General features: G+C 37.5%; 13 protein-coding genes across 13 annotated transcripts; 9 read left to right on the top strand and 4 right to left on the bottom strand. All coding sequences in view use genetic code 12, as the record gives it.

Annotated features, from left to right (window-relative positions):
- Positions 1 to 685: 685 nt before the first annotated feature.
- Positions 686 to 970, bottom strand: CANMA_001898 (uncharacterized protein; the record flags this gene model as incomplete). Its single annotated transcript, XM_051813909.1, has 1 exon — positions 686 to 970. One exon carries the CDS (start codon positions 968 to 970, stop codon positions 686 to 688), a length of 285 nt encoding a protein of 94 aa, XP_051672519.1.
- Positions 971 to 2,334: 1,364 nt separating this feature from the next.
- On the bottom strand, positions 2,335 to 3,492 carry CANMA_001897 (uncharacterized protein; the record flags this gene model as incomplete). Its single annotated transcript, XM_051813906.1, has 1 exon — positions 2,335 to 3,492. The coding sequence occupies one exon, from the start codon at positions 3,490 to 3,492 to the stop codon at positions 2,335 to 2,337; it is 1,158 nt and encodes a 385-aa protein (XP_051672518.1).
- Positions 3,493 to 4,263: 771 nt separating this feature from the next.
- CANMA_001896 (uncharacterized protein) lies at positions 4,264 to 5,784 on the top strand (the record flags this gene model as incomplete). The annotated part of the gene is made up of 1 exon (XM_051813905.1): positions 4,264 to 5,784. One exon carries the CDS (start codon positions 4,264 to 4,266, stop codon positions 5,782 to 5,784), a length of 1,521 nt encoding a protein of 506 aa, XP_051672517.1.
- A 51-nt stretch (positions 5,785 to 5,835) lies between these two features.
- Positions 5,836 to 7,170, bottom strand: LYS9 (saccharopine dehydrogenase (NADP+, L-glutamate-forming); the record flags this gene model as incomplete). The annotated part of the gene is made up of 1 exon (XM_051813904.1): positions 5,836 to 7,170. One exon carries the CDS (start codon positions 7,168 to 7,170, stop codon positions 5,836 to 5,838), a length of 1,335 nt encoding a protein of 444 aa, XP_051672516.1.
- Positions 7,171 to 8,439: 1,269 nt separating this feature from the next.
- CANMA_001894 (uncharacterized protein) lies at positions 8,440 to 9,996 on the top strand (the record flags this gene model as incomplete). The annotated part of the gene is made up of 1 exon (XM_051813903.1): positions 8,440 to 9,996. One exon carries the CDS (start codon positions 8,440 to 8,442, stop codon positions 9,994 to 9,996), a length of 1,557 nt encoding a protein of 518 aa, XP_051672515.1.
- A 1,045-nt stretch (positions 9,997 to 11,041) lies between these two features.
- On the top strand, positions 11,042 to 12,700 carry CANMA_001893 (uncharacterized protein; the record flags this gene model as incomplete). Its single annotated transcript, XM_051813902.1, has 1 exon — positions 11,042 to 12,700. The coding sequence occupies one exon, from the start codon at positions 11,042 to 11,044 to the stop codon at positions 12,698 to 12,700; it is 1,659 nt and encodes a 552-aa protein (XP_051672514.1).
- Positions 12,701 to 13,667: 967 nt separating this feature from the next.
- On the top strand, positions 13,668 to 15,218 carry CANMA_001892 (uncharacterized protein; the record flags this gene model as incomplete). The annotated part of the gene is made up of 1 exon (XM_051813901.1): positions 13,668 to 15,218. The coding sequence occupies one exon, from the start codon at positions 13,668 to 13,670 to the stop codon at positions 15,216 to 15,218; it is 1,551 nt and encodes a 516-aa protein (XP_051672513.1).
- Positions 15,219 to 15,429: 211 nt separating this feature from the next.
- Positions 15,430 to 16,743, top strand: AFP99 (Afp99p; the record flags this gene model as incomplete). Its single annotated transcript, XM_051813900.1, has 1 exon — positions 15,430 to 16,743. The coding sequence occupies one exon, from the start codon at positions 15,430 to 15,432 to the stop codon at positions 16,741 to 16,743; it is 1,314 nt and encodes a 437-aa protein (XP_051672512.1).
- A 1,259-nt stretch (positions 16,744 to 18,002) lies between these two features.
- CANMA_001890 (uncharacterized protein) lies at positions 18,003 to 18,482 on the top strand (the record flags this gene model as incomplete). The annotated part of the gene is made up of 1 exon (XM_051813899.1): positions 18,003 to 18,482. The coding sequence occupies one exon, from the start codon at positions 18,003 to 18,005 to the stop codon at positions 18,480 to 18,482; it is 480 nt and encodes a 159-aa protein (XP_051672511.1).
- A 559-nt stretch (positions 18,483 to 19,041) lies between these two features.
- Positions 19,042 to 19,524, top strand: CANMA_001889 (uncharacterized protein; the record flags this gene model as incomplete). Its single annotated transcript, XM_051813898.1, has 1 exon — positions 19,042 to 19,524. One exon carries the CDS (start codon positions 19,042 to 19,044, stop codon positions 19,522 to 19,524), a length of 483 nt encoding a protein of 160 aa, XP_051672510.1.
- Positions 19,525 to 20,184: 660 nt separating this feature from the next.
- Positions 20,185 to 20,667, top strand: CANMA_001888 (uncharacterized protein; the record flags this gene model as incomplete). The annotated part of the gene is made up of 1 exon (XM_051813897.1): positions 20,185 to 20,667. One exon carries the CDS (start codon positions 20,185 to 20,187, stop codon positions 20,665 to 20,667), a length of 483 nt encoding a protein of 160 aa, XP_051672509.1.
- Positions 20,668 to 21,291: 624 nt separating this feature from the next.
- On the top strand, positions 21,292 to 21,759 carry CANMA_001887 (uncharacterized protein; the record flags this gene model as incomplete). The annotated part of the gene is made up of 1 exon (XM_051813895.1): positions 21,292 to 21,759. One exon carries the CDS (start codon positions 21,292 to 21,294, stop codon positions 21,757 to 21,759), a length of 468 nt encoding a protein of 155 aa, XP_051672508.1.
- Positions 21,760 to 23,031: 1,272 nt separating this feature from the next.
- On the bottom strand, positions 23,032 to 24,330 carry CANMA_001886 (uncharacterized protein; the record flags this gene model as incomplete). Its single annotated transcript, XM_051813894.1, has 1 exon — positions 23,032 to 24,330. One exon carries the CDS (start codon positions 24,328 to 24,330, stop codon positions 23,032 to 23,034), a length of 1,299 nt encoding a protein of 432 aa, XP_051672507.1.
- Between the last annotated feature and the right edge of the window lie 1,506 nt (positions 24,331 to 25,836).

Genomic DNA, 25,836 nt, shown 5'->3' with positions numbered 1-25,836 from the left:
AAATGTCGCGTTGGTATGAATTATTATGTCGCACTAGTATGAATAAAAAATAAAAAGACTGTAATAATTTTGAGTGGTTTAAAACTTGAGGAGTACAACCTCCCATAGGTAAGACCCGAATTTCGAATCGTGCTCTAGACAAAATGTGGAGCCGCAAGAAAGATCAAAGGGTGTTGAAATTTGATCTCTTTAAAGTAGACAAACTTGTAGATTAGATACCAAGATAGTTAGTAAGACATAAACGTACCATTATATACATATATATATGTATGTATATCTTGTAGTTAGTTGTTACTTACTTAGTGATATCAGTAGTGAAACATTAAATAAGATAAGTTTGTTATTGTAATGGGTCAACGGAAGTACCAGTAGAGTTGGCAGTAGTGGTAGACTGAGGAGCAGTGGAAGTAGATGAAGACACTGTTTATAACTTTATAGATCACTTTGAATTATTTATATTCCTTAATCAGAAAGAAGAAAAAGACTTATAAACTGAGGATTTACTAAGTGGGAAATTTAATCCCTATTTATATTTTTGAAGACACTACACACAAGTTTGGAAACACACTTGCGGCCTTGCTGGCAATAGAACTCCCTCTGAAGTTCACCAGTGCAAGGATTAACATTATAATTGAATATTCTTATAAAATCTATCTAACCAACTTCTCCATCCTTTTTATATGCGTCATATTGTTACAAAAAGGAAGAATTCCAACAGATTCAAAGTTCCCCTCTGTATGGCATTTGACGCATTCGCTACCCATCTAGATCCGTTGACTTTAATTAAAGTTTTAAGATTTTTAATCAAGTAACGCTTGTCAGTGTCATCGTCAATGTATTCTGTCATATCCTCCCCAAGGCTATTATAATCAAAATCGATCTCATAAGTCACCAACTTTCGGTTCTCCTTAACCCCAATTACTTCGTCAACCAGATCAGTCATGCTTGACAAATCAGTAGACTCAGTCATCAGACTGTTCCTTCGTGGACTGTTCCTCTATGGACTGTTCGGCACAGCACCTATGTTCACAGTTTCGCTGTTGTAACCAGTAGACTGACCAAGAACTAACTTGCCAACCGAAAAATACTTGACAGCCCACTGTAATAAGGTAACTCTTTGAAACATTGCTCATACGTCCTTGCTAGTACTTGTGAATTATTCTAGTTAATTTCCATTAACAAACTATATAAGATGGATGCGAACTTCGAATCTATTTATAATCTCCATTCTCTTGAAAACATCTTTTCTCTAATTCGTCAACCTAACCTCTCGGATGTCGACCTCCGAATATCTGCATAAACTAAATGCATAATTGTATTCCAGCAAATGTCAACAATGTCAACAGATTGTTCCTAAGGTTTCTAGAGGATGAATTTATAGACTTAGTAAACAGAGCTGCTAGCACTTGAAGAATTGTATACATAAAAGTAAGTTGTTCAAAGGTATTTATGTATATTCAAAAAGATTTTTTTTCTAAAATTAACATATTTCAAGAGTCACGTTCATTTATTAAGTTTGATTTTACAGTCTTTTTAATTTTATTTCATACGAGTGCGACATATTAGTTCATACCAACGCGATATTTATTATTCATACTAAGGCGACATAAATTTTCAAACCTTACTTGTAATGTGGCCACAGTAAAGACCATAAGTTAGTGTTGTTAGGTTATGGAATATATATAGACTTAGGAGAAATGTATCTACTTATAAAGCGAATGGAGAATCCAAGTATAACCCCCACTTGTGTCGTGTCGCTCTTAAGTTACGACAAAAAACACGACACTAGGTCATAGTTTTTTTTTGTTCCTATGTGATTTTGTTCTAGCAAAGGACAAAATAAATTGGAACTTTGATTTTACATCTAACGATAATAAAACTACTCGAGATAATTATATAAAATATTCTAAAATGCAAGTAAACATTATATATTTTATTTTTCATTAATGTTTTATATGTTATATATCCTACACCAGTTTATGTCGCATTGGTATGAATAACTATGTCGCACTAGTATGAAACAAAAATAAAAAGACTGTACACACATTTCTTTTGTATTGTTTCAGCATGAGCAGTATCTCTAGAAGCAGCTGCAACAGAGGTACGGTTCTTCAACCTTAAGATATCGTCACTTTGCTAGTATTCTTGGCCAAACCTGCCAACCACTGACGCCATTCACTTGATTGTTTGGTTTATTTATGTTATAATTTATTTTCTATAAATGTTTGATAAATTACAAAATACACCTTAATAACTAAACCTAGTGTGACTCTTTTCCTCTCCTGGCTGCTTTCTTCTCTCTCACTCTTCTTTTCCCCTCGTCTATTGTCCTCCCTAATCAACTTTTCTTACCCATATTTCACTTCCTTCACTAGCACGCCAAAGTCGACTAATAGTGATACCCAATCCATACTTTTTTCTAGCCAATTCATCTTGTTTACCCCGCAACTTTTCAATTGCTCGTTGGATTTTAACTCTAGTAGTATAATCAACATCAACATTGTAAGGAGGGAGTAAATTGGTTAAAAACTGGATTTCCTTATCAATTTTACCAATTCTGGTTTCATATTGATCATACTTGTGTTGAGCTGCAGATAATTTCTTACTCGTTTCTAATTCGTGTTGATTTAACGTTGGTGATACTGACATTTGTGGTGATTTCGATTGGTATGAGTTGTTGGATGTAAATGTTGTATTTGTATTGGTAGTGATGCTTGTATTTGCTGATGTTGGAATTGGGGGTTTGTGATGATAACTACCATTGCTGCTTTGTCTACTGTGGTTGTGACTGTGACTACTACTACTACTAAATCCATGGGCCATGGCATCAGGTGTCGGAGAAGAAGGACTACTGATGGCTTCACGAGACACTTTTCTCACTGTAAACTTGATTGGTTTCTTCTTTTGCTGCTGTGGTTGTTGTTGAGCACTAGTTGTTCCAGTCTTATTAGTCAAGTCATTAAAGAAATTGGTTTTGGAAGCAACAGATTGAGGTAATTTGGTGACTTTGGTCGTTGTAGTGGTGGCGACACTAGTTTCTGTGGATGTGGCCATTAGTGCTGGTCTACCTTCTTCCTCCGTTGAGTTGTTAGGATGAAAAGGTTCTTGATTCTCTTTATTGCTATCAGTCAATTTGGTCTTGGAAAATGACTTGATAAGTTTATCAGTTGAACTATCACTATCCAAGGACGAAATGGAAGAAATGGATGGAGAATGTGTCGTTGCAGTTGTCGCTTGAGAATTTTTGTTTTGGGAATTTAAAATAATATTTCCTTCTTCCCCACTTTCCTGTTGCTGTGATTGTTGTTGTTGTTGTTGTTGTTGTTGTTGTTGTTGTTGTTGTTGTTTTTGGTCTTGGTGTCTTGATTCGACAGCGTCAACTTCCTGTTTCTCTGCTTCTTCTTCTTCTTCTTGAAGCCCAGTACCTAAATCACTGCGTGGTATGGATACAACTGTGGAATTACCAGCATCAAATGAATCTTCCTTTTCCATTGGGTATGATTAATGGATATATATATATATATATATATACTGATAAATGTGTTTTACTAGTAAGTTTTAAATTGTGTGTAACTGTTTTTCCCTCCTATTTTCTCTATGCTTTTCTGTTTTTCTGTTTTTCTTTTTCTTCTTTCATTTTACGATTTATTTTATTTTTATTTTATTTTTATTTTATTTTTATTTTTATTTTATTTTGTCTCCTTTTGGGTCTTTTTAAATTTGTCTGTTTTTTTCTTTTTCTAACAACAGACGCGTCTTTTCTTAAACTAAACATAATACTTTTATTAAACACGTATATATACCAATCAATCAATAACAGATTATATACATTGGAGTGGTCTATACAGAAGTAGTCTATTGTTAATTACCATCCAAGGGAAACCCAACCCTTTGTGTGTTGCACTTCTTACCTTACATAACGCGCATATCAGCCAAGAAGATGAAAGTGCATGACATAAGCCATACTTCTTACAACTCATATTCTAATTGGGCCCCAACTGCTTACGGAGTTAAATTCTATTGATAACTGACACATTTCTGCAGAAGGCACACAAATTTAAACAAAGTTCGTTTTGTGGGGGCTTTTTGTTCATTCTTTTAGAACAACCAAATGGTTATTCGTAAGGTTTGATTGTGTTGGTAGCGCTATACGTTTTGTCCTATGCAGTACCATTGAGTCCCGTGACTTCTCATCTCACTACACAACTTTCTTTATGAATGTTTGTCAAAAAGATACATCCCTCCCCCAACTTGTTACCAACAATGAGTAGTGAGATTCTCAATTTATCTTATGGACAGTACTCGAACAACACAACCACTCACTTGTACAACTTCCAAGAGTCACAGGTGCCTTATACAAAAGACACCAAACTCAATCATAATTTATCAACCTTCTTGTATAAATCGGTAGCTAATGGATCAGGATCAGCCAATTATTACCCACGAGCACTACTATTTGACTTACGTGGGGGATTGGGAGCATTGAATAAATATGAATATGCCGAACAAGTTCCTCATTTGGACATGCCAATATCCAATCAACAGCTGGCCAACACCCAATTACAGAAGAATGAATATCAAATTAGTTTAGACCAGGGCAAAACCGATGGATCGTTATTAAACACGGGGAACACTAAATATTGGACTGATTATAACAAACTTATATACAATCCAAAATCGGTTATCACTTTACCTTCGTTTCAACACGAATACAACGATTTGGGGTCAAATTATAATTTACCAGCACAAAAATTTGATATTTATTCAACAGGTGTCGAAGAATTCAAAACCATTGAAGTTGAATCAGTCGAAAACTTTCGATACTGGTTAGAAAAATGTGACTTTTTACAAGGATTGCAAATTGGCACTTCTTGGAATGATTCATGGGGTGGGTTTACTACATCAATGATTGAAGTTGTTCAAGATGAGTTTTTCAACAACAAGGAAAACATATGGATCTATGGACAAGTAAATCAGCAACTGCAGGCAGGTAATCTTCCAATAATGCGCCGGGTTTCTCAAATAAAGTCATTTATTGAACTTTATAAATCACTGAGTTTGTTCTTTCCTTTGTCTCCTGATTACAATTCATCAATGTTGTCAGACATAGATGCAAGTTCAGTATGGCATACTTCGTGCATACCTGCCCTTTTTATCAATCTGATTTGGGGGATTAATAATCAGTATATTGATCAAGTCAATATGTTGCATATGCAAGAGAATTTGTTGCGTGGGGACGAAGCCAGGAAAATTGTGAACGAGATTAAAATCGTTGGTGAGAAGGATGAGACGGCGTTAGGAGACATGATGATGGATGTTGACTTGACTAAAGTTCATGATCTATTGTCAGCTGTGGTGACGCAACAATCACAAGAGCCGGAGATAAATTTGGGCATATCCAAGCCCACTGAAAATGCACGATATATAAATAAAAACTGCATTGTGGACAATAAAGATAAGCTAGATGGAAATGGCACCAGGGGGGGTGCTGAAGTAGATGAGGTACCCACTAATGTGTACAAGAACCCATATATGTGCCAAATGGCTGAAATTGATACGTTTCCAAACATTTTGCAAAACAAGCATGCAAAATATCATGTTGAATTTAACGTACACAATGGTGTCAAGGATCTCCTCAAACCTTATCAAACAATAATTGAAAACTTGAGATTAAATCTAGATGATTTAATTGAAGATAAAGGAGAACTAGTCGAAGATATAAGCAACATCATTCTGAGTTATTCGTCAGGGTTTGAATCTGATGACGATGATTACTATGACTGAGGAAATCAACTCACATAGATACATACATACATATATACATATATGCTCCACTTAAAGAGTCTTTTCAACCAAGTAAATACCGTAGTCGTCCTTCAACTCTTTCATAATTGGATCGTTAATCTCTGAACTCATTGGTGCCAATAATCCCTTTTTGCTCAAAGTACCATTCAAAATCTGCTTAGTAGCCACAGCACAAGGAACACCAACCAATTTAGCCATTGATGAATATCCATTTGGATCACCATAATCAACTAAAGTGGATGTTCTGGTTTCAGTAGTACCATCCTTATTTTCAACGCCAAACTTGTGTTGCAAAATAACCAAATCACGCTCACCTGGTTCGTATTGCATCAATTGCTCCAAGGTAGCGCACAATGTATCCAATGGGTTTCCCTTTGGAGTCAATAATTTATCGGATAACAAACCCAACCATTTGAAACCATCAATAATACGTTCTTCATCTTCGGCAGATTTGAACTTGGTTAAAGTTTGAATCTTGGCAATGATATCTTCTGGTGATGATGATTTGGCGCCAATTAAGTTAGCAGTAGCTTCATTCCAAGGACCTGGTTTGGTGAAAATTTCCGTCTCTTCATCCTTCAAGAATCCAGTGTCGACCAAAACTTTAATAAATTCGGGGAAACCTTGGAATCTCAACGTACCTCTAATGACAGTCTCGGCTTCTGGAATATTGTACAATTCTTTATAAGTAGTTGAGTCTCTGTTGGGGTAACAGACTAATGCAAATCCAGGATAGATAAAGTATGGTTTAGCAGTGGCCATTAAATCTTCTGATTTAACGTCAACAATCTTTCCATCTTGCCAGTACTTGGCAGCATTTCTCAATGCCAACAAGACACCTCTTGAACTCCACGAGAACTTGTAACCCAATGGATTGTCGGAATTTTCTGGTGCTGGTAATCCACCACAATACGACAAGAACGACCTTACTTTACCACCTTCCTTATGAACATCTTCAATGGCTTTAACAGCATATAAGTGATCAATACCTGGATCCAATCCAATTTCGTTCATAACGGTGATTCCAGCATCTTCAATCTCCTTTTCCAATGCTTTCAATTGCGGGTTGATGTACGAGGTAGTAACAACGTGTTTTTTATTCTTGATGGCTGATTTAACGACATTGACATGATACGTGTATGGAATTAAAGAAATGATCAAATCGAATTTGGCCACTTCTTTGTCTAAAGCCTCAGTATCATTAACATCTAATGAAATTGCTTGTGCATTATCACCAGCCAATTCTTTGGCCTTGGATAATGTTCTACAAGCAACAGTGACTTCAATGTTGGGATCTTGGGATAAGATATCAACAGTTGGTTTAGCAACGAAACCTGAACCTAATAATAAAACTTTTTGAACCATTGCTGGGGAGGAATTGTGGGTTTAAGCAGCAAAAGGAAGAAACTAGTAAATTGTTAGAGGTATGTAATTTCCAGTGAAAAATTATCGGCGGTTAATTTTTTTCTTTCTCCATTTTGAGCACTATTGCACGCCTTTATTCTTTTTTTGGCGCCTTATCAAAAGAAAAAAAAGCGGGAAATTGCCTTTGAAAATTATGACTCAGCGGGAGAGACATTTTGGATCCAGTACACTACTTTAACCCGTGCAAAACAGCACTGTGTATGATTGAACAAGGAGTTTTATTATGAATACACCGCTAGCTGAGCTGAATGCAGTTTTAAGTATCTTGTCCCATGTAAGGTGTCAGGCGAACCACTTTAGTATGAACTTTATTTTACTCTTGGTCTATTTATTTTTCACCAATGGGAAAGAATAGCCTTGTTTCAATGTCATCCCCCAAATGGAACATAGCTTGACAGCGCCCAGCAAAATAGAAAGCTTAAAGATCTATAGATAGCTTTGTGTTGCGATACTTGTAAAAATAAATTAAGGAGCCAAACACCTCTGTTATTGATCCTTCTCTAATGTATTAGCAACCACAGTGTGTATGAAATGGGGGGAGCGGGGTTTGCAGACTGGTGATTGGCGATTGGCGATTGACGATTGACGATTGACGACTTCTGAGGCATTTTACCAACTTTATATCTACTTTTCTTACCTCTGTTTTGACACTTAAGTAATAACATGCCAAGAATATATTGACGCACTGTAAATCATGTTGCTTTTGTAACTTATAACCCCTCCTTTTAAATAGTATCCTCCACTTGAATCTAAACTTTACTTATAAAGGTTAAATAAAACTCCGCGTAGTTAACACAGTACAATCCCCACAAAAAAAAATAACATGTGTCTTTTGTGTAGCATTTTAAGCATGAGCAAAGTTAGAGAATAGTGTGGCTGCAAATGGAGTTAAAATTTGAAGGTGACAAAATAAAATCTGCTATTGTTCCAAAACCATGCAAACGAAGGAACAATGCATAGACAACTAAACAAATTTTATCACCTTATTATCTCCCCCACAATATGTTTTTGTTGAGTTTTAGTCTTTTGAATCACTTTCATTGTTTTCTCGGAGTAATTGAATTTGGGGTGCAGATCTAGTAACGTTTGATAATGTTCAGTAGCCCTTCCCTCCCCCCACCTCTTTTTTTCTATATAAATCTTCCTGTCTCAACTCTCAAAATATTTTTACCATCACTGCTCTAAACCCACAGACAGGACAACAACACTATGAAAGATAAACCAGAAGTAGAGCACCTATCGCCATACTCATCGCATAGTATTCATCAAAATGAAGATCCTGATAGCAATGACTTGTTCAATGAAAAACCAGACCTATCATTATCATCAATCAAACATTACTTTGCTACTAGGATACCCAACATGCTAGACTTGCCATTATACCATCAGAATAGGAAATGGTATCAAGTTGTCAACCCGATTCCCGGTTTAAAAGAAATGACAGCATTGGATTGGAATTTTTACTTTTTGGGGTTTCTTGCTTGGTCGTTGGATTCGATGGACTTTTTTTGTGTTTCGGTGTCAGCATCTGAAATCGCCGCTACATTAGGTGTCAGTGTCACCGATATTACTTGGGGTGTTACTTTAGTATTGATGCTTCGATCAGTAGGAGCTATCATATTTGGTATTGCTGCTGACAAGTTTGGTCGGAAATGGTGTTATATAACGATTTGCTCACTTTTCATTGTTGTTGAAATAGGTACGGGATTTGTGCAGACGTACAGACAATTTCTCGGAGTGAGGGCGGTGTTTGGTGTTTTAATGGGGGCAATGTATCCCATTGCCATGGTGACCGCAATTGAAGGACAACCTACTGTGGCAAGATCGGTTTTATCAGGATTGTTTTTACCGGGTTACTCATTCGGGTATATTTTGGCAATGGTATTTTATCGCGCGTTTGCTGGTACCTACAAGACTGGCGAAGGTTGGAGAAGTTTATTCTGGTTTAGTGCTGGATTGAGTGTTTTGTTAATCACTTGGAGGTTCATGATTCCTGAATCCCCCGATTTTATCAAGTTGAAAGAAAAGAAAAGGCGCTACAATGAAAAGAATAAGGTGAAACACAAGCTAATTGACACCAGTGTTTTACAAACGTTGAAAACTGAGTGGTTATTGTTCATTTACCTTATATTTTTATACAGTGGGTGGAATTTTACCACACATGGATCGCAAGATTTGTACGTCACCATGTTAACGAAGCAGTTTGGGGTTAGCTTGAACATGAAGACAGTTATTGTTGTTGTTAGTAATCTTGGTGGTATGATTGGGGGTATCCTTATGGGCTCTGCATCGGAATTGTTTGGTCGACGTCTCACCGTTATCATTTGCATGATTTGGTGTGGTGCTTTCGTGTACCCTTCTTTCTTTAACGCTGATCAAAACTGGTGGGCTTATGTCTTGTTGAATGGTGGTGTAATGGGAGCTTGGGGTATTTCATCAGTATACTTGTTGGAGGTGGTTAATAAAGCCAACAGAGCATTGATTTCAGGTTTGGCTTATCAATTGGGTAATTTGGTGAGTTCTGCCAGTGCTACAATCGAGGCTCGTCTTGGAGAGAGGTTCCCGCTCGAAGGGAGAGCTGATGGAATATATGATTACGGAAAGGTGATGTGCATCTTTTGTGGAGCTGTTTTTGGCTACATGATTATATGTGTCTTGGTGGGACCGGAAAAGTTTCACAATAACTTGCATGTTAGTGATGATGACGAGGTGCAGCTTGAAGAAGGAAGTAGTGAGGATGAGATGAAGTCTGATAGAAAGGAGTAGGTTTTATTTATTGGAGTTACGAATTTACGATTTTGATAAAGATTGTGGAAATAGCTAAACGTACAGGTTCCTCTAAATATGGAGTGTAGTTATCAGTCATGGTAATAAAGAGACCCTTTTAATTCTTTTTTGTCCTAGTTGAGTTCTGTAAGAGAAGGTGTTGAGATTAAGGAATAAGTAGATTGGAAAGGAGGTCCTGAGTGCACTATACCCCAACAAAAACACATTTAAACGGTGTCGTCCGATCTTTGCTTAGTTTTTCGGTTTGCCAGCCCCGCAATGAAATGGGGCTTTCAAGGTGAAAAGAAAATTAGATTACTATATTTCAAGTTTGGTGAGAGCTAACCATTAGGTCGTTCTCATTGCAGATGGTGCAAACCCCTCTTTGGTAAACAGTGCCTGAGAAGATACTTGCCTTCTGTCTTAAAGATCTTTTGTCTCTCTTAAAGTATGTAAACTCCATCGGAATATTTTTCCGTTTTTGTAATACACAAAGATGATAGAAAGTTGAGATAAGCTTTTTCTTAGCATACACTACTAGGGTCTGCTCTATACCCACTCCGCCCCCCCCCCCCCCCACAAACGAATATGAAAACATACCTATCTGATCCCAAACAATATTAGTCAAACTGGGGTTTTTAAGGTGCTAACTTTCTTGATGCCTCTTCACAGTCTAACTAGTTAGTACTAGATTGCAGAAGATAACCAATAGATGTTTAAACCTTCAGCCTCTCACCAGAGACAATTCTACACCAAGATGTCAACTACAAGTTCGCTTATCTCAAGTTGTTTGATAAAGGTTTGTCGAAAAGTGTATGAACATTATCTTTGAAACGATAAGATCAACATCCTGGTGTATGGGCCTTGTAATTGAAGTATCTATTTATTAATGCATGTTGTCTAAAAGCGCATCTAAAATGAGCCAACCCGCCAAAAACAATAGTAAAGACTTTATTTAGCGTTATCATCACTTTCATTTAAATTGAGGCCTATTGCATTGATTTCAAGATGTGGCCAATACGTCTCTTACTGTAATAGCTCGGCCATGTCTGACCAAGAGAAACAACAAATAACCCACGATGACTTCAATTTCCCACCAGGTACTGTCCATCTTGTCGATATGCATTCCTCGTTGGATGTAAAAAAGGGCGAAGGTAATATCATCTTGCACCCTCAGCCATCATCCAATGTTAACGATCCACTAAGATGGTCCAAAACGAAAAGAAACTTTCAATTTGCATTACTTTGGTTCTGGTCGTTCATGTTGGCCCTCAATTTGAATTTCATGACCCCTTTGTTTTCTGACTGGATCGTTGAGTTCCACACAACGTATTCTGAGCTAGGGGTTGCTGTTGCTCTCGGTTATTTAGGGTTAGGAGTTGGTGTATTGTTCATTCAGCCGACTGCGTTGAAGTTGGGAAAAGTATTTGTCTACAGATTGGGTACTATCCTTGCGATAGTTGCATGCGCTATGGGTTCTCAATCCTCCAATATTGGCTACTTCCATGCATTCAGAATTTTGGCCGGTTTGGCTGCGTCTCCGGTTGACACATTAGTTGAAATCTCAGCAAACGATTTGTTTTTCCACCATGAGAGGTCTACTGCATTTAGCTCGCTAATATTGGCATTATATGGAGGTACTGACTTGGGTCCAGTGGCTGCTGGATACATTGCAGATAGCATGGATTGGAGCTGGTGTTACTATATCCTAATTATTATCTTTGTCCCCTTGCTAGTACTTCAATTTTTCTGGATGGAGGAGACTACCTTCAGGCGTCCTACGGGTGAAGAAGAACATTTAGAAGAGGAAATTCTTTTCCAGATCAAGTCACAAGAACCAGGACAGTCAGTTGCATCAAGGGAACAAAAGGACAACATTGAGGTTGTTGTTGACTCCAGTTCAGATGACGAAGATCAGGCTAAATTGACCTACTGGCAGAAACATAAATTGTATCACACTGAGCACAACGACACAAGATCTTGGTTGAGCATTTTTGTGAAACCTTTGTATTTAGTCACTTTCCCTGCTGTTGTTTGGAGTGGTATGATTTACGGATTCCAGATGTTTTGGTTGTCCCTTACTGTAAATACACAGTCAGAAATATACTCAGGTGCACCTTACAACTTTAGTGTTAACAATGTCGGTTTGACGACATTGGGACTCTTTGTTGGTAGTGTGGTGGGAATGTTCTACGGTGGACCATTTGTCGATTGGTTTGCCATCAAAATGGCCAAGCGCAACAATGGGATCTTGGAACCAGAACATAGGTTACACACCATGCTTGTGCCAACGATTTTGAATGCCGCTGGTATTTTGGCGTACGGTTTGGGATCCTATTATGGAAGCCATTGGGCTATTTCAGTTGTTCTAGGTCTTGGTTTTATGGGTTTTGCAATGGGCTCTTCAGGAGCAATTTGTTTGGTTTATGCTGTCGAGTGTTATGAGAAATTAGCCAGTGAGAGTCTTGTGTTGATTTTGTTTATTAGAAATATGATTGGTATGGGATTCTCCTTTGCTATTTCCCCATGGATAGATGCACAAGGGCTAATGAAGACCACCTTTACTATGTTTGCACTTTCAGTATTTGTTAATGGAAGTTATCTTTTGATGATTTGGAAAGGGAAGGCAATCAGACGCTGGTCAAAAGCTAGATACGAGAAAGTTAGTGTTCCTTCTTACGGGGAGATGTTTAAGAGAAATTAGAGACGTAGTATGGAAGGGAAGTAGTGTGGACGGTATAAAGTCTAAGGGTCTACTAACTTATGGTAATTGTTCGTACTTCCAGTGAAAGTTGTTGTAAAAATAATGTAGTGACTATCACAGCTAATAAAGCAGTAAATAAAATCTTGTATATTCAAACTACAGCATTGTATTGTATTTCCGTTCACCATTACGCCCATTTTTATTCTCCGTCTTATTTGCTCCCCTTACGAGGCCACTTCCATGCATCAAGCTTCGGAGTTCTTTTACAGCCCCTCAACTATCATAAAGGTGCGGTTCCGGATAATAATGTACGAATATCCTCCCCCCTCTCGTAATCACTTAAGGTGAAGATGAAGGAGAGGGGAGCTATCGGTTAACTGTTGTCGCAACAAAACGTTTTTTAGTTTCCCACCTGTAAAATTCTTTTTTTCTCTATTTGCTAAATAGCCAAGATTTTGAAGCTGTGCTCATTATCCGGTTGATCAATGAAATACCCTCCCCACTTATAGAACAAACTCCCCAACACAAATTAGTTTTTGTTAACAGAGACTATACACAAAAAAATGTCCCCTTTCCCCACAAAATAATTTGTTCTATTTTTTCTCGATTATTTTTTTCTTCGACATCCATTTTGTGTCGTGTTGGAAATAGATCTGCTATTAGTAGCTGCAAAAGGGTTTAAAGTATTGCTCTGTTTTCTTTGTTTTCTCTTTTTTCGCAACAAGTTTCACTATCAAGACAGCGTTTGCTTGGAGAAACAATACGAGAGTTATTACAGTATTAGTATCTCCTCACTTTTTCTAAAGTACAAGGTGATAAGCACCAAGTGTTACGAACTGGGCAAGCATTGCAATTTGAATTTGATGAGTACTTATTGACATGTAAATCCTCACCACCTTGTCGTCTATTTAAATCAGAGAATATATCCCTATATTCCAATTCACTTTCATTGCACCATAAAACCAAGATGAAAGATAAAGTTGAAGTAGAACACATTTCCCCTTACTCATCGCTGAGCAATCAGCTGGTGCAATCAGATGATGCCAATGATTTATTTAATGAAAAACCAGATTTATCGCTAGCCTCAATCAAGCACTATTTTGCAACAAGAATACCCAACTTGTTAGACATGCCAGTATACCATCAAGAGAAGAAATGGTACCAAGTCCTCAACCCTATGACTGGTTTAAGAGAGATGTCAACTTTGGATTGGCATTTCTACTTCTTAGGTTTCCTTGCTTGGTCGTTAGACGCCATGGACTTTTTTTGTGTTTCCGTATCTGCACCTGAAATTGCTACCACTTTGCAAGTGAGCGTTACTGATATTACTTGGGGTGTTACTTTGGTGTTGATGTTGAGATCCATTGGTGCAATTATCTTTGGTATAGCTGCCGATAGGTTCGGCAGAAAATGGTGCTACATTGCAGTCTGTGGTTTATTCATTCCGGTTGAGATTGGCACAGGATTTGTTCAAACATACCAACAGTTTTTAGGGGTTAGGGCCATATTTGGCATTTTGATGGGTGCCATGTATCCTATTGCTATGATCACGGCACTCGAAGGCCAGCCCACTGTGGCAAGGTCTGCTTTGTCGGGATTATTTATCCCTGGGTATTGCTTTGGATACATTTTGGCAATGGTTTTCTATCGTGCCTTTTCTGGAACTTACAAAGAAGGCGAAGGATGGAGAAGTTTATTTTGGTTTAGTGCCGGGCTCAGTGTCTTGTTGTGCACATGGAGAGCTTGCATCCCTGAATCCCCTGACTTTGTCCAAACAAGGGAAAAGAAGAAGCGCTACAACAAAAGCAATAAAACAACCTTTATTGATAAAAGTGTGTTGCAAACCTTGAAAACTGAATGGTTGTTGTTTGTCTACCTTGTTTTGTTGTACAGTGGCTTCAACTTCACCACACATGGTGCGCAAGATTTGTATGTCACCATGCTCACTAAACAGTTTGGTGTCAGCTTGAACAAAAAGACAGTGATTGTTGTTGTCAGTAACATTGGTGGTATGATAGGTGGCTCCTTGATGGGGAATGCTTCAGAACTACTTGGTCGAAGACTTACAGTGGTTATATGTATGCTCTTTAGTGGCGCTTTCTTGTACCCATCTTTCTTTAACGCTGATCAAAACTGGTGGGCTTATGTTTTCTTAAATGGTGGTATTATTGGCGCATGGGGTATCTCCTCAGTTTACTTGGTCGAGACGGTCAACAAGGCAAATAGGACATTGATTTCAGGGTTGGTATACCAGCTCGGTAACTTGGTTAGTTCAGCCAGTGCTACAATCGAAGCAAGACTCGGGGAAAGGTTCCTCCTCGAAGGTGCATCCGACGATATGTTTGACTATGGAAAAGTTATGTGTATCTTTTGCGGAGCAGTCTTTTCTTACATGATTGTTTGCATCATTCTTGGTCCAGAAAAGTTTCACAACAACATAGATGTTAGTAACAAGCAGAGAGTGCAAGTTGAAGAGATTGATAGTGATGAAGATATCAACTCCAAGTCAAGGGTTTGAACTTATTTTATTATGTCTAGCGATGATTTATGTAATCTAATGAATGAGATTTGTAAAAGCTTTTGTATGCGCAACTCTATTTTCCTTTTTGGGAATCGCGGAATTTGTATAAAGCGGACAGTAAAAAATTCCGTTGTGCTGAAAACTTACTTTATAAATAAGCTAGCCTCCACACACAAGATGCTTCACTACTCAGACGGTAGATCTTCAAATGCTTTTTGCTTGGTTCATACTTTCAACTGCTGCAGGGCACTACCTTGCTGGTTCACCATTGCTTGATCAATTGTATGGCGACTTGGTACATGACAACTACAAACAACCTGAATTTCAGCAATTCGCAGTTTCCCAGCAAGAAGAAGATAGTTTGGGAGTGTATTCCACTCATGAGCAGAAATTTCCTGATGTTTATTACGAAAACATTCTTCACCATTATATGAAAAGAAGAACGCAAGCTAGATATCCCGATAAGGACGATGTTTCTGATATTGAAATGGACCAGAATATGTTTGGTGGTATTGTCACGTACGCGCACCTTCCCCATTTCAATTGTTTCAAAGATAGCAGTGATGAGCCTATAGATGTGGCAATTGTTGGTGCCCCTTTCGATACTGGTGTTTCATTTAGACCTGGTGCTCGATTTGGTCCCGATGCCATTAGATCAAACGCTAAAAGGCTAAGCTATCCGTCAACAATTAAGAATTTGAACTCCAAAAAGAAGCATGTCACCGTATTTGATAAATCTACTCACAACTATTCCATTGTTGATTGTGGAGATGTGGCTATGTCCCCATTTGATAATAGAATAGCATTAAACCAACTTTATCGTGGACATAGAGCCATTGTCAACAACCACCACGGGCGAGTGTATCAAACACCACGAGTGATCACTATGGGAGGTGATCATACAATCACATTAATGGCGTTGCGTAACTTGTATGAGCAGTGGAGAAAGCCGATCAAGGTCATTCACTTTGATTCGCACATTGACACCTGGGATCCAGAAAAACTAGGAGGAGGCATCACTAATTACATGAGTTTGAATCATGGTACATTTTTGCATTATGCTCATGAAAAGGGCTTCATTGGCGGGAAAGGTAATTATCATGTTGGAATTCGAGCACCATTGATTGACGCTGACTTCGATCTGAGGCATGATGCTGAGTGTGGTTTCAAAGTAATTGCAGCAACGGCAATTGATAGAATCGGAGTTCAAGGGATAATCAAAGAGTTGGTTGGTAGTTATACTCTTGAAGACATTGAGTCTGACACGCCAGTTTATATATCAGTGGACATTGATGTCTTGGATCCGGCCTATGCACCTGGTACTGGAACGATGGAAGTTGGTGGCTTTACATCGAGAGAGCTCTTGGCAATATTGGAAGGCTTGCGGGGAACCGAATTGGGACGTCATCTCATAGGTGGGGATGTAGTTGAAGTGAGTCCACCTTACGATTCAAACAGTGGAATAACTGCCTTGGCTGCCACTGCGGTCATTGACTCGTTGTTGAATGTTATGATTGAGTAGTCATCTGAATTGAGAAGAAAGATGTATATTTCGTATAAGTATCTCACGACCTCTTTGGAGTGAATGAAGTTCTATTTAATTAATAGTATAAAAACAGCAGCCAAAAGAGCATTTCGTCAAATTTGGTTAATGCATGTTCTAGGGAATACGCCGTAAAGGTCTACAGCATCATTTACCATTTCATGTCCAAGACGAAACAACAGCAGAAAAACCTGGGCAACACAACAAAGACAAAATCACATCACACCAGAAGCACAACAGCACACCATCAACGTGATTAGTGCCTCTTGTGGGTGAGTTCATGTTGAGCTGAGCTTTATACTTGGAGACTAGATTAAACTGGTCGATCAGCGACAAGGAGTTGTTTGCTTCGTTTGCTGGAGTTGCTAGTTTCAAATATTATTTACTTGATAAGTAGTTTATAGTTTATCTGTTATGTAGCTTTGTCAAGCGATGACTTGTGGCAGAGTGTTTAGCTGACGTCATTTTGCAAGATATACAAATTACCCTATTAATTGTAGAAATCATGGGTTAAACATTCATCACATGTTGTGTTTACTTACACAAAACCAATACATCCAATAGGCATCATATGGAAGTATCGCCTAATTGGGCTTAAAATAGGGGGATGTCACAAAGAAGATTGAGCAATGTATGGAAAGCAACAATTTTCAGCCACTAGCCATAGCCACCCAACTGACATGTTTCAGGGGCATTTTACAATTGTAAGAGTTTAGTAAACGGGAGACGTCCGAGATGTATTTACAATTGCAGGGACCATAGACAATACCACAATGGAACCCCTTTTGTTTTGTTTGTTTGTTTGTTTGTTTGTTTGTTTGTCTGTTTCCAAAAATAATTTTTCCGATTGAGTTTTGGCGAGAAGAAGAATAATAGCAATAATAATAATAATAATATAGTTTGATATTGTGATACATTGATTATACAGATTAATGACGTAATGTGTAGAAGCCTGCATGGACCAATTACACAAACCTTTGAGTGATGATCAGGTACAAACAATTAGAACCACAATAAGACCAAGGGGATGGGAACCTGCGTGTCTCCGATATACAAACCTAAACAAACAGATGTAACCACAATTCTAATAATAGGTCATGCACTGTTTCACAAAGGGTTACGAGGGTGATTCAAGTGAATATATAAACCACCAGAACTTCCCACGTTCTTCAACCCAATTCGATTCATCTCATCAACAAACAAATTCACATTCAAAACACTAAGCAATAACAAAAAATATGCAATTCTTTAAATCTATTTCCGTCTTGGCATTAGCTGCTCAATCCTTGGCAGGTTTAAGTCAATATCAATTTTTCGCAAAAGCCGGTTACGATGTTTTAGATGGACGTGGTTTGTACTACATTCATGAAGGTGCTGCTATCAACTACTACTTTGTTTCAAACAGTACTGATTCTTCTTCAGCTTCTGTTGTTACTTATGATGATGAAGCACAAGAGTTTTACTACCAAGTTAATCCTCAAATCAAATTTGTCTTGACACAACAGGGTGGTGTTTTGCAATTGAGTGCTGGTGAGCCATTGAAGACTACAATTTGTGAAGACGGTACTATTTCTTTCAATGGTAGTGAATACTTGAGTGCCGTTAAGGACATCAATGACCCATATGGATACTCCAAGGATAGTTTTGCCGTTACTGTTAAGGATGACCATGGTGGTATCCCAATCAGCATTGAAGCTAGAAAATATGAATCATCTTAAGTTGAAGTAAGTTTCATGTTTGCATTTTTGGGTACTCGCCACAATTGGTTGCATTTTCGTAGCATAACAGAGCATATAGTTTATAAATAAATGTCGCATTGAAAACAACTATTTTAGAACTATTTGACTTGTCGGGGTTGGACCTTCACGACAACTGTAAGTAGGTAAACTGAAAGAAGGGTTGTTTCTCAAACCACTTCCTCTCGTGAAAAATAAAGTAGCTTGTTAGGCAATCTGCCCAATGTTTTTTTTTAAAATTTCCAGTTGTTTGTGTACGCGGAGTTGTGTTTCTTAACTCCGATTTGATTATTTGTTTCCAAAAATAAATCTAAGCAATGCAAGACAATGCAAGACAATGCAAGGGGTAATCATCAAATGAATAGATCACTTCTTCTTGAATGTATCAGTAAATAAACTGTTATTAATAAGTTCCCCCTCTTACTGGAAACAAGAACCGACTAAGTTCTCAACAATATAAATCAGCTGGAACTCCCACCCATCAGCTCTAACTCGCCTTCTCATTAATATCAACAACGTCTTACTTCAAATTATATCAATAATGCAATTTTTCAAGTCTTTATCCATTTTAGCTTTGGCTGCTCAATCACTAGCTGAGTTGACTCAATATCAATTGTTTGCTAAATCAGACGACAAAGAAATTGATGGTAACGGCATATATTACATCAATGAAGGTGACAATATTAGCTACTTCTTCATTTCAAATGGCACTGATGCTCCTTCAGCTTCTACTATTACTTATGATGACGAAAACCAAGAGTTTTACCACCAAGTCAGCCCAGAAATTAAATGCGTGCTTACCAACACACATTTCATTTTACAATTGACTGCTACAAGTGAACCAATGAGGATTCCAATTGACGAAGATGGGGTTATAGATTTCGGTAGTAGCTACCAATTGTACGCTGTCAAGGACTTTGGTGATCACTATGGATACTCCAAGGATAACTACGGCATTCTTTTTAGAAAACTAACACATGGTATTCCAATTAGCATTGAAGCAAGAAAAGATGTTTCGTCTTAATGTGAATTAACCGCCTGTAGTGTTGCCAGTTTGGTTTTTGTGCTTTTTTAGTTATTAGAAAATACACATTTCATTGAAATAGTACTATTAAAATAGTAGCAAGTCTTATTAGGCAAGATTGAAATTGATATTTGTCTCAAAGCTTGTTTAAGACCCAAGTCTCAGTCAATTTGAGCATGCGAACATAGAATTATGTCATAACTTTTCACTTACCACGGTCAGCATGATTGGATCCACATCAAATTTTGAAATTCCCAGAAATGTCTTGGTTTTCAAACGTGCACAATCTTTTAAGGCATCGTATTGTTTCATGGAAAGCGTGCATATAAATTGTAAACGTTTTTGCGGAGAGAAAAGGCGGCGGATTTATGTCTCTTAAATCCGGTTTGATTATTTGTTTCCAAAAATAAAGAGTAAAGATGGCTAATGAGGCACAGCGAGTGGAACTGTGAACGGAGATATCATTGTACGAACAGAATCACTAACCTCTTCTTCCTGAATGGTAGAAAGAAAGGGTAAATAAAGTGCTATTAATAGGTTCCTCCGAAACATGTTGGGATGAAGCTGAAGGATATATAAACCAGACGAAGCTCTAACCCATTAGCCCTATCTCATCAATATCAAACACATTATCATTAGTACATCCCATTCACACAAAAAATGCAATTTTTCAAATCTATTTCCATTTTAGCCTTGGCCGCTCAAGCATTAGCTGGAGTCACTCAATATCAATTTTTTGTAAAATCAGACAATGAGGAAATTAATGGACGTGGGTTGTACCACCACGTGGTGAATGAAGCTAGTGCTATTGATTATTACTTTGTATCAAATAATGATGCTGACACTTCAGCTTCTATTGTTAGTTATGATGACCAACAGCAAGTGTTTTTCTTTCAGTACAGTCCACTGGTTACATACTACGTTAGAGAGTTGGGAAACATTTTGCAATTCAGGCAAGGCCCAGCATTGAAGGCGTCAATTGGGGACGATGGGTTTGTTTCTTTCCCTGGCAGCGACTCATTACGTGCAAAGAAAGATATCCATGACCCAGAAAACTACTCTAAAAACAACTATGCTGTTATTGTTGATGGTCAAAGCGATGGTATTCCATTTACCATTGAGGCAAGAACGTATGCTGCTTAATTTTAAGCTATGTAAAGCTTTACATTTGCTTTTGGGATACTCTTTCTGAGTCTTTTCATGTCCGTTCTTTATTAGAGTATGTAGTTGAAAAAATAATACCTTGGGTACGAAATTGCAACAACTTGTAAAACACCACATCGGTTTTTAGATGTAATGAAATATGCAATAAATTATCCTCTATCCCCTTATTGAAAATTTAAGCTCAATTGTGGGTGGCTCACAACAAGACCAAAGCTTTAAAATTCCCTTTCATGGCAAACAAGACTTGAGAGCACTTCTAGATCTACCGCTATATAAATCCATAAAAAGCACGCACACTTCAGCTTACTAACATCTCTGAAATAGTGTAAATAACTCTGAGGAGAGATTTAATTCCGAACTTCTTGTTTGTTTCTAATTTCCAAAAATAAAACCATTCGGCGTTTATGGTAAGGTGAAAGGGTTGTTGACCATCCAACTGCCTACCAATTAACAATCCCCGTTCTTCCTAGATGTTTACGTGTAAACATAAAAGGTAATTGTCAGTGGCTCGACTAATAAATTGAAATAAACTTGGGTTATATAAACCCTTTGAATCTCCCCTTTCCTAAACCTAAATCCTTTAATAAACAAAAGATTTCTACAATGCAAGTTTTCAAATCTATTTACATCTTGGCTTTGGCCGCTCAAGCTTTAGCTACCCAAACTCGTTACCAATTCTTTGCCAAGTCCGACTTTGACCAAATTAACGGCCATGGTTTAACATACATTCACGAAGGTGCTGCTATTGACTACTTTTTCGTTCAAAATGATACCTCAACGTCAGCTGCTGTCCTTACTTATGATGATCAACAACAAAAATTCTTTTTCCAAGTTACTCCACAGCTCGAGCTTAATCTCACTAAGGGAGGAGATATTTTACTGTTGAGTTCAGGCGATCCATTGAAGGTTACAATTGGGGATGATGGAAATGTATCTTTCGACGGAAGTGATGTTTTACATGCAGTGGACCACCTTAAAATACCAAATGGTGGCGATGACTACGCAGTTATCGTGGGAGATTTCGAAGGTGGGTTTCAGTTCAGCATTGAAGCTAGAGAGTATGAGCCTTAGTTTGCTGAATAACCCAGTCACCAATTTTAGAGTTAAATTAAATACTTTTACAGAAAGATATACGATGAACAAATCTCTTCCCACGGTAGTTTTGCAATGAAAAGGACAACTCCACTTCCCATGTAGCTTACTTGTATGAAAATCTTTACCAATAGGCCAAGAATGTCAACTATCCATGACTGAAAACAATTATGCTATGATTATTTGGAGACCAAAAGGATGATATTACATTCACTACTGGAGCAAGTAAGTTCACAATATAATATACATGGTCAAATGACTCTAATACTTCACTGAATGAGGGTAAATTGTATTTCATGCCTATTTCTTCCAGAGGTTCAGTCATGATTCAGCAATAAATGATGACCCTAGTTTACATGCCGAGCAAGTTGGGTTTTGCTTTAGTTTCACTCTTTTTGGACTTGGTCATCCATTTTACATTTGTTGTTACAAAAATGAGTCATTTCTCTTATCTTTGTAAAGTGTAAATCAACTTCGTGGAACCTATTGGTATTAAAGGCCCTAAATTGAGTCGGAAACGAAGTAAAAAAAATGTTACCTGCTATTTCCATACACTTTAGAATAAGATTGATACCAAATTATGGACCAAAAAAATTACCCAAACATAAAAAATTCAAATCTTTGAGAATACGGGCTAGGTACACCATTTACCAGAACCCGCATAATGCAATTGGTACCCATAAAAGGTAAATTATACAGCTAGATCTGTAGATTCAAAATCAAAATTAAACGCATTCTGGAAAACCACCAAGACCCTAGAAGACAAGAACAGCCTGCGTGGCGAAATGGTTATCGCTTTTGACTTCTAATCAAAGGATTCCGGGTTCGAATCCCGGCGTGGGTTTTCTTTTGCAAAGCGGCTTTAGCTCACCTGGGAGAGCGTCAGACTGAAGATCTGGAGGTACTGTGTTCGAGCCACAGAAGCCGCATTCTTTTTTTTTTCATCAATACTGATTCAGTAATGGGTTTAGTGTATGGTGTGATAACAACAAGGAAACCGTGCAAATCCGGGTGGGACTATGTCTCACTTGATTTTATTTTTTACACGTGGGACTAAGTGGATGTAGGCTAGGTATTTTAAAGTCCTGTAGAGTGGTGGTAAAACGGCTACACACAATCCGAGAGAGTTGGATACTATCTCAGTACTATCATCAAGATTCACTTACATTGGCTTATCATTATTACAATTATACACAACCTAGCTAATTAGTGACTTTATCATCAACGGCATCTTTATTGTTTATGTAGTTTTTAGTACATTAGGTATAATTGATCACCATCCGATTCAAATATGTTACTATCCATGGATGATGCATCAAGATTATATTCTTCATTCTTCAATACATCCAAATACTCATCCAATTTCAAATCATAATCGAAACTGCATCTGTTGGTGTTATTTTGTCCATTAGGCTGTACATCTTCTTGGTCGGTGTGGGTAGTTAGGAATAACACGTTTTCCACTAATTTAATTTGACAATGATATGAAGCTTCAGCAGGAGCCTGCTTATGTGAATAAAGGTGGCCAATCAGATTTAATTTATTGTTCAACTGTTTTATTTGATGATTTTCAAATTCAATTGATTTTCGATTACTCATTGATATCATTTCCGTCAGTGGTTGTTGAATTGAGGTTGAAGAAGATGCAGAAGGAGAAGATGCCGGCAATGTATTGGCATCGATACTTAGTTTATTGATAAATTCATTCAAGTTGTAAAGATTTGTCGTGCGATGCAATTTCTTGGGTATTGATGTGGAGATTATTGATGAGGATGGCGACTCAGGTATGGTTGATGATGCAGTTGAAGTGGATTTAGTTTTGGTTTTGGCGGTGGCGGTGGTGTTGTGTTTGGCATAGACATAATTTGCTTCGTTACTAGTTTCAGCCGTATGTATTGAAGATATTTCCGAAGATGCACCAGTTCCACCTGCTTCACTATCAATATCATCGTCATCACCAACACAACTGATTGACGATTGATCAAAAATTGAATCTGATTGTGAAGAAATTGTTGCCGGACTAATGTGAGCTGATGATGAGGCGGTGTTGTTGGTGATGGAATGTCCTGTATGGCTATCCTCACTGGTTAAGTCTTTGCTGCTATGGGCTTGGAAGTTGTTACCAGCGATAAATGAATATCTGTTGTTAGTTCTAAGCATTCTAGCAGTTGCAGCAGTTGGTTTAGAGTCAGGACCTGAGAAATAGACTGATGACCGACGATTTAAATTAGGTGTACTTGATCTTGTCTTCAACTTGGCACTTTGCTGTTGTTGTTGTTGGTGGTGGTGGTTGATATTCTCTTTGTTATCAGGATTGGAAAGGTAGGATGGGTTCTTAGTAGTGCTTGTTGATTCTTGTAGAACTGGCGCCGATATCTTCAAATTGAGGGCTGATATACTACTGCTTAAGGGACGTGACTTTCTCTTTTCTTGTATATCAGTTGAAGCAGTGCTATTGCTATTACTCAGTCTTTTGAATGCATTGAATAGTTTTGACGTTGATGAAGTCTTTTTTTCATTGATATCGGAAATACTTTGACTGCGCAACATGTTTTTACTGTCTGTAGGTGGTGGCGGTGGGTATCAAGGGGGAAAATGGCTTAGTGCTAGCGGTCCTAGTATGGTGTCGATTCTGTTGTGTTGTGTAGTGTAGTGTAGTGTAGTGATGTTCTTTGTTGTATATATAGATATATATAAATGTATCATTATTATTATAATAATATATTATTTTATTTTTAAATGGAGTGGTGAAGTGTTGTATGTCTGTTTGTTTGTTTTAATTTGAAAACTCCTTTTGACAATTACACAAAACCCAAAACAATTGTCTATTGTTTTGTAATTAAATAAACTGAGATATAAAATATTACACAAAAACACGCTAAAAAACAAAAAATTTTTTTTTTGTCTGTCTGTCTCTTTAACTGTCTGATCTGTTCTAATAATGTAATTACCACTTCAGTCATAATCATAAATATGCACAATACTATAATTACTAAGTATTAGAAGATTGAAGAGAATCAGTTCATATCTTGCTTTTCCTAATACAACACAATCCCAGTAACCTGAGATATATAATACAATACAACTCTTATTGTTTCAGCTTTTAGCTTTTTCTTCTTTTTCAATTGGGACAGTCCAACTGAAACAAGTTTCTTTCATTCTCTCATTCTTTTTACATCAGTTAGTAGCATTTTGATACACAACACAAAACGCGATGGAAGCTTATAATTAAACAATAGCACACATTATATACACATCACTTGACAACAGGTAAAAAATCTCCTCATCACCACCAGCCACCAGCCACCAGCCACCAACCACCAACCACCAACCTTCAGACTCCTAACCACACTACTATAGCAACACACTCGTCTCTATCACATAACGTATGTGTACCTACTCTTAGATATTAAGTCAAGCAGAATCTATTCTTTGTTAGTTCCCTCTCCTTTGAACTAAAACAAATTGTACATAGACACACATATACACTTTATATTTAGCTTTATTGTTTTAAGCGTCGAAAAAGAGAATAAAAGAATAAAAGAGCAAAACATGAAACAAAGGAAACTGTCTACACTTTTGACTCTTCGATTAACACCAAATGACAATTCACCCACAAACAACATCATAGCAGACTAAAACAACCACAGCAGACTAAAGCAGACTAAAATTGAAACAAAAAAAAGAAAAAGACGATAAAAGATCGACCAGATTCATCAAATCGTTGCAGATCCCTTTTTCTCCATCCTTTGTAGTAACAACAGCAACAGCAATCTCTCTTTTCCACATAGCAGTTACAATCATATAAATCCAACAGTACCCCACACAAAAGAGTGAGAAAAGAAATCAATTGACAGATTCTTTTCTTTGTCTCCTTTGCCTCCTTTGTCTCCTTTGTCTCCTTTTTTCTTCTCAAGGTTATTATTATACCTAATTGGGACAAACACAGAAAGTTTATTCTTTTTTTCTTCCCTCCTGTGTAATTGCTACGCGTGGCGCGTACTTTCTATTTTCTTTTCCTAATTACGCGCGTGTATTTACACGTGTCAAAACTGG

This window comes from Candida margitis (assembly GCF_024628925.1).
Source record: "Candida margitis strain CBS 14175 chromosome Unknown scaffold58, whole genome shotgun sequence".
Lineage (NCBI taxonomy): Eukaryota > Fungi > Ascomycota > Pichiomycetes > Serinales > Debaryomycetaceae > Lodderomyces > Lodderomyces margitis.
The sequence above is the reverse complement of the archived record's forward strand: the minus strand, read 5'-3'. Positions and strand labels throughout refer to the sequence as shown.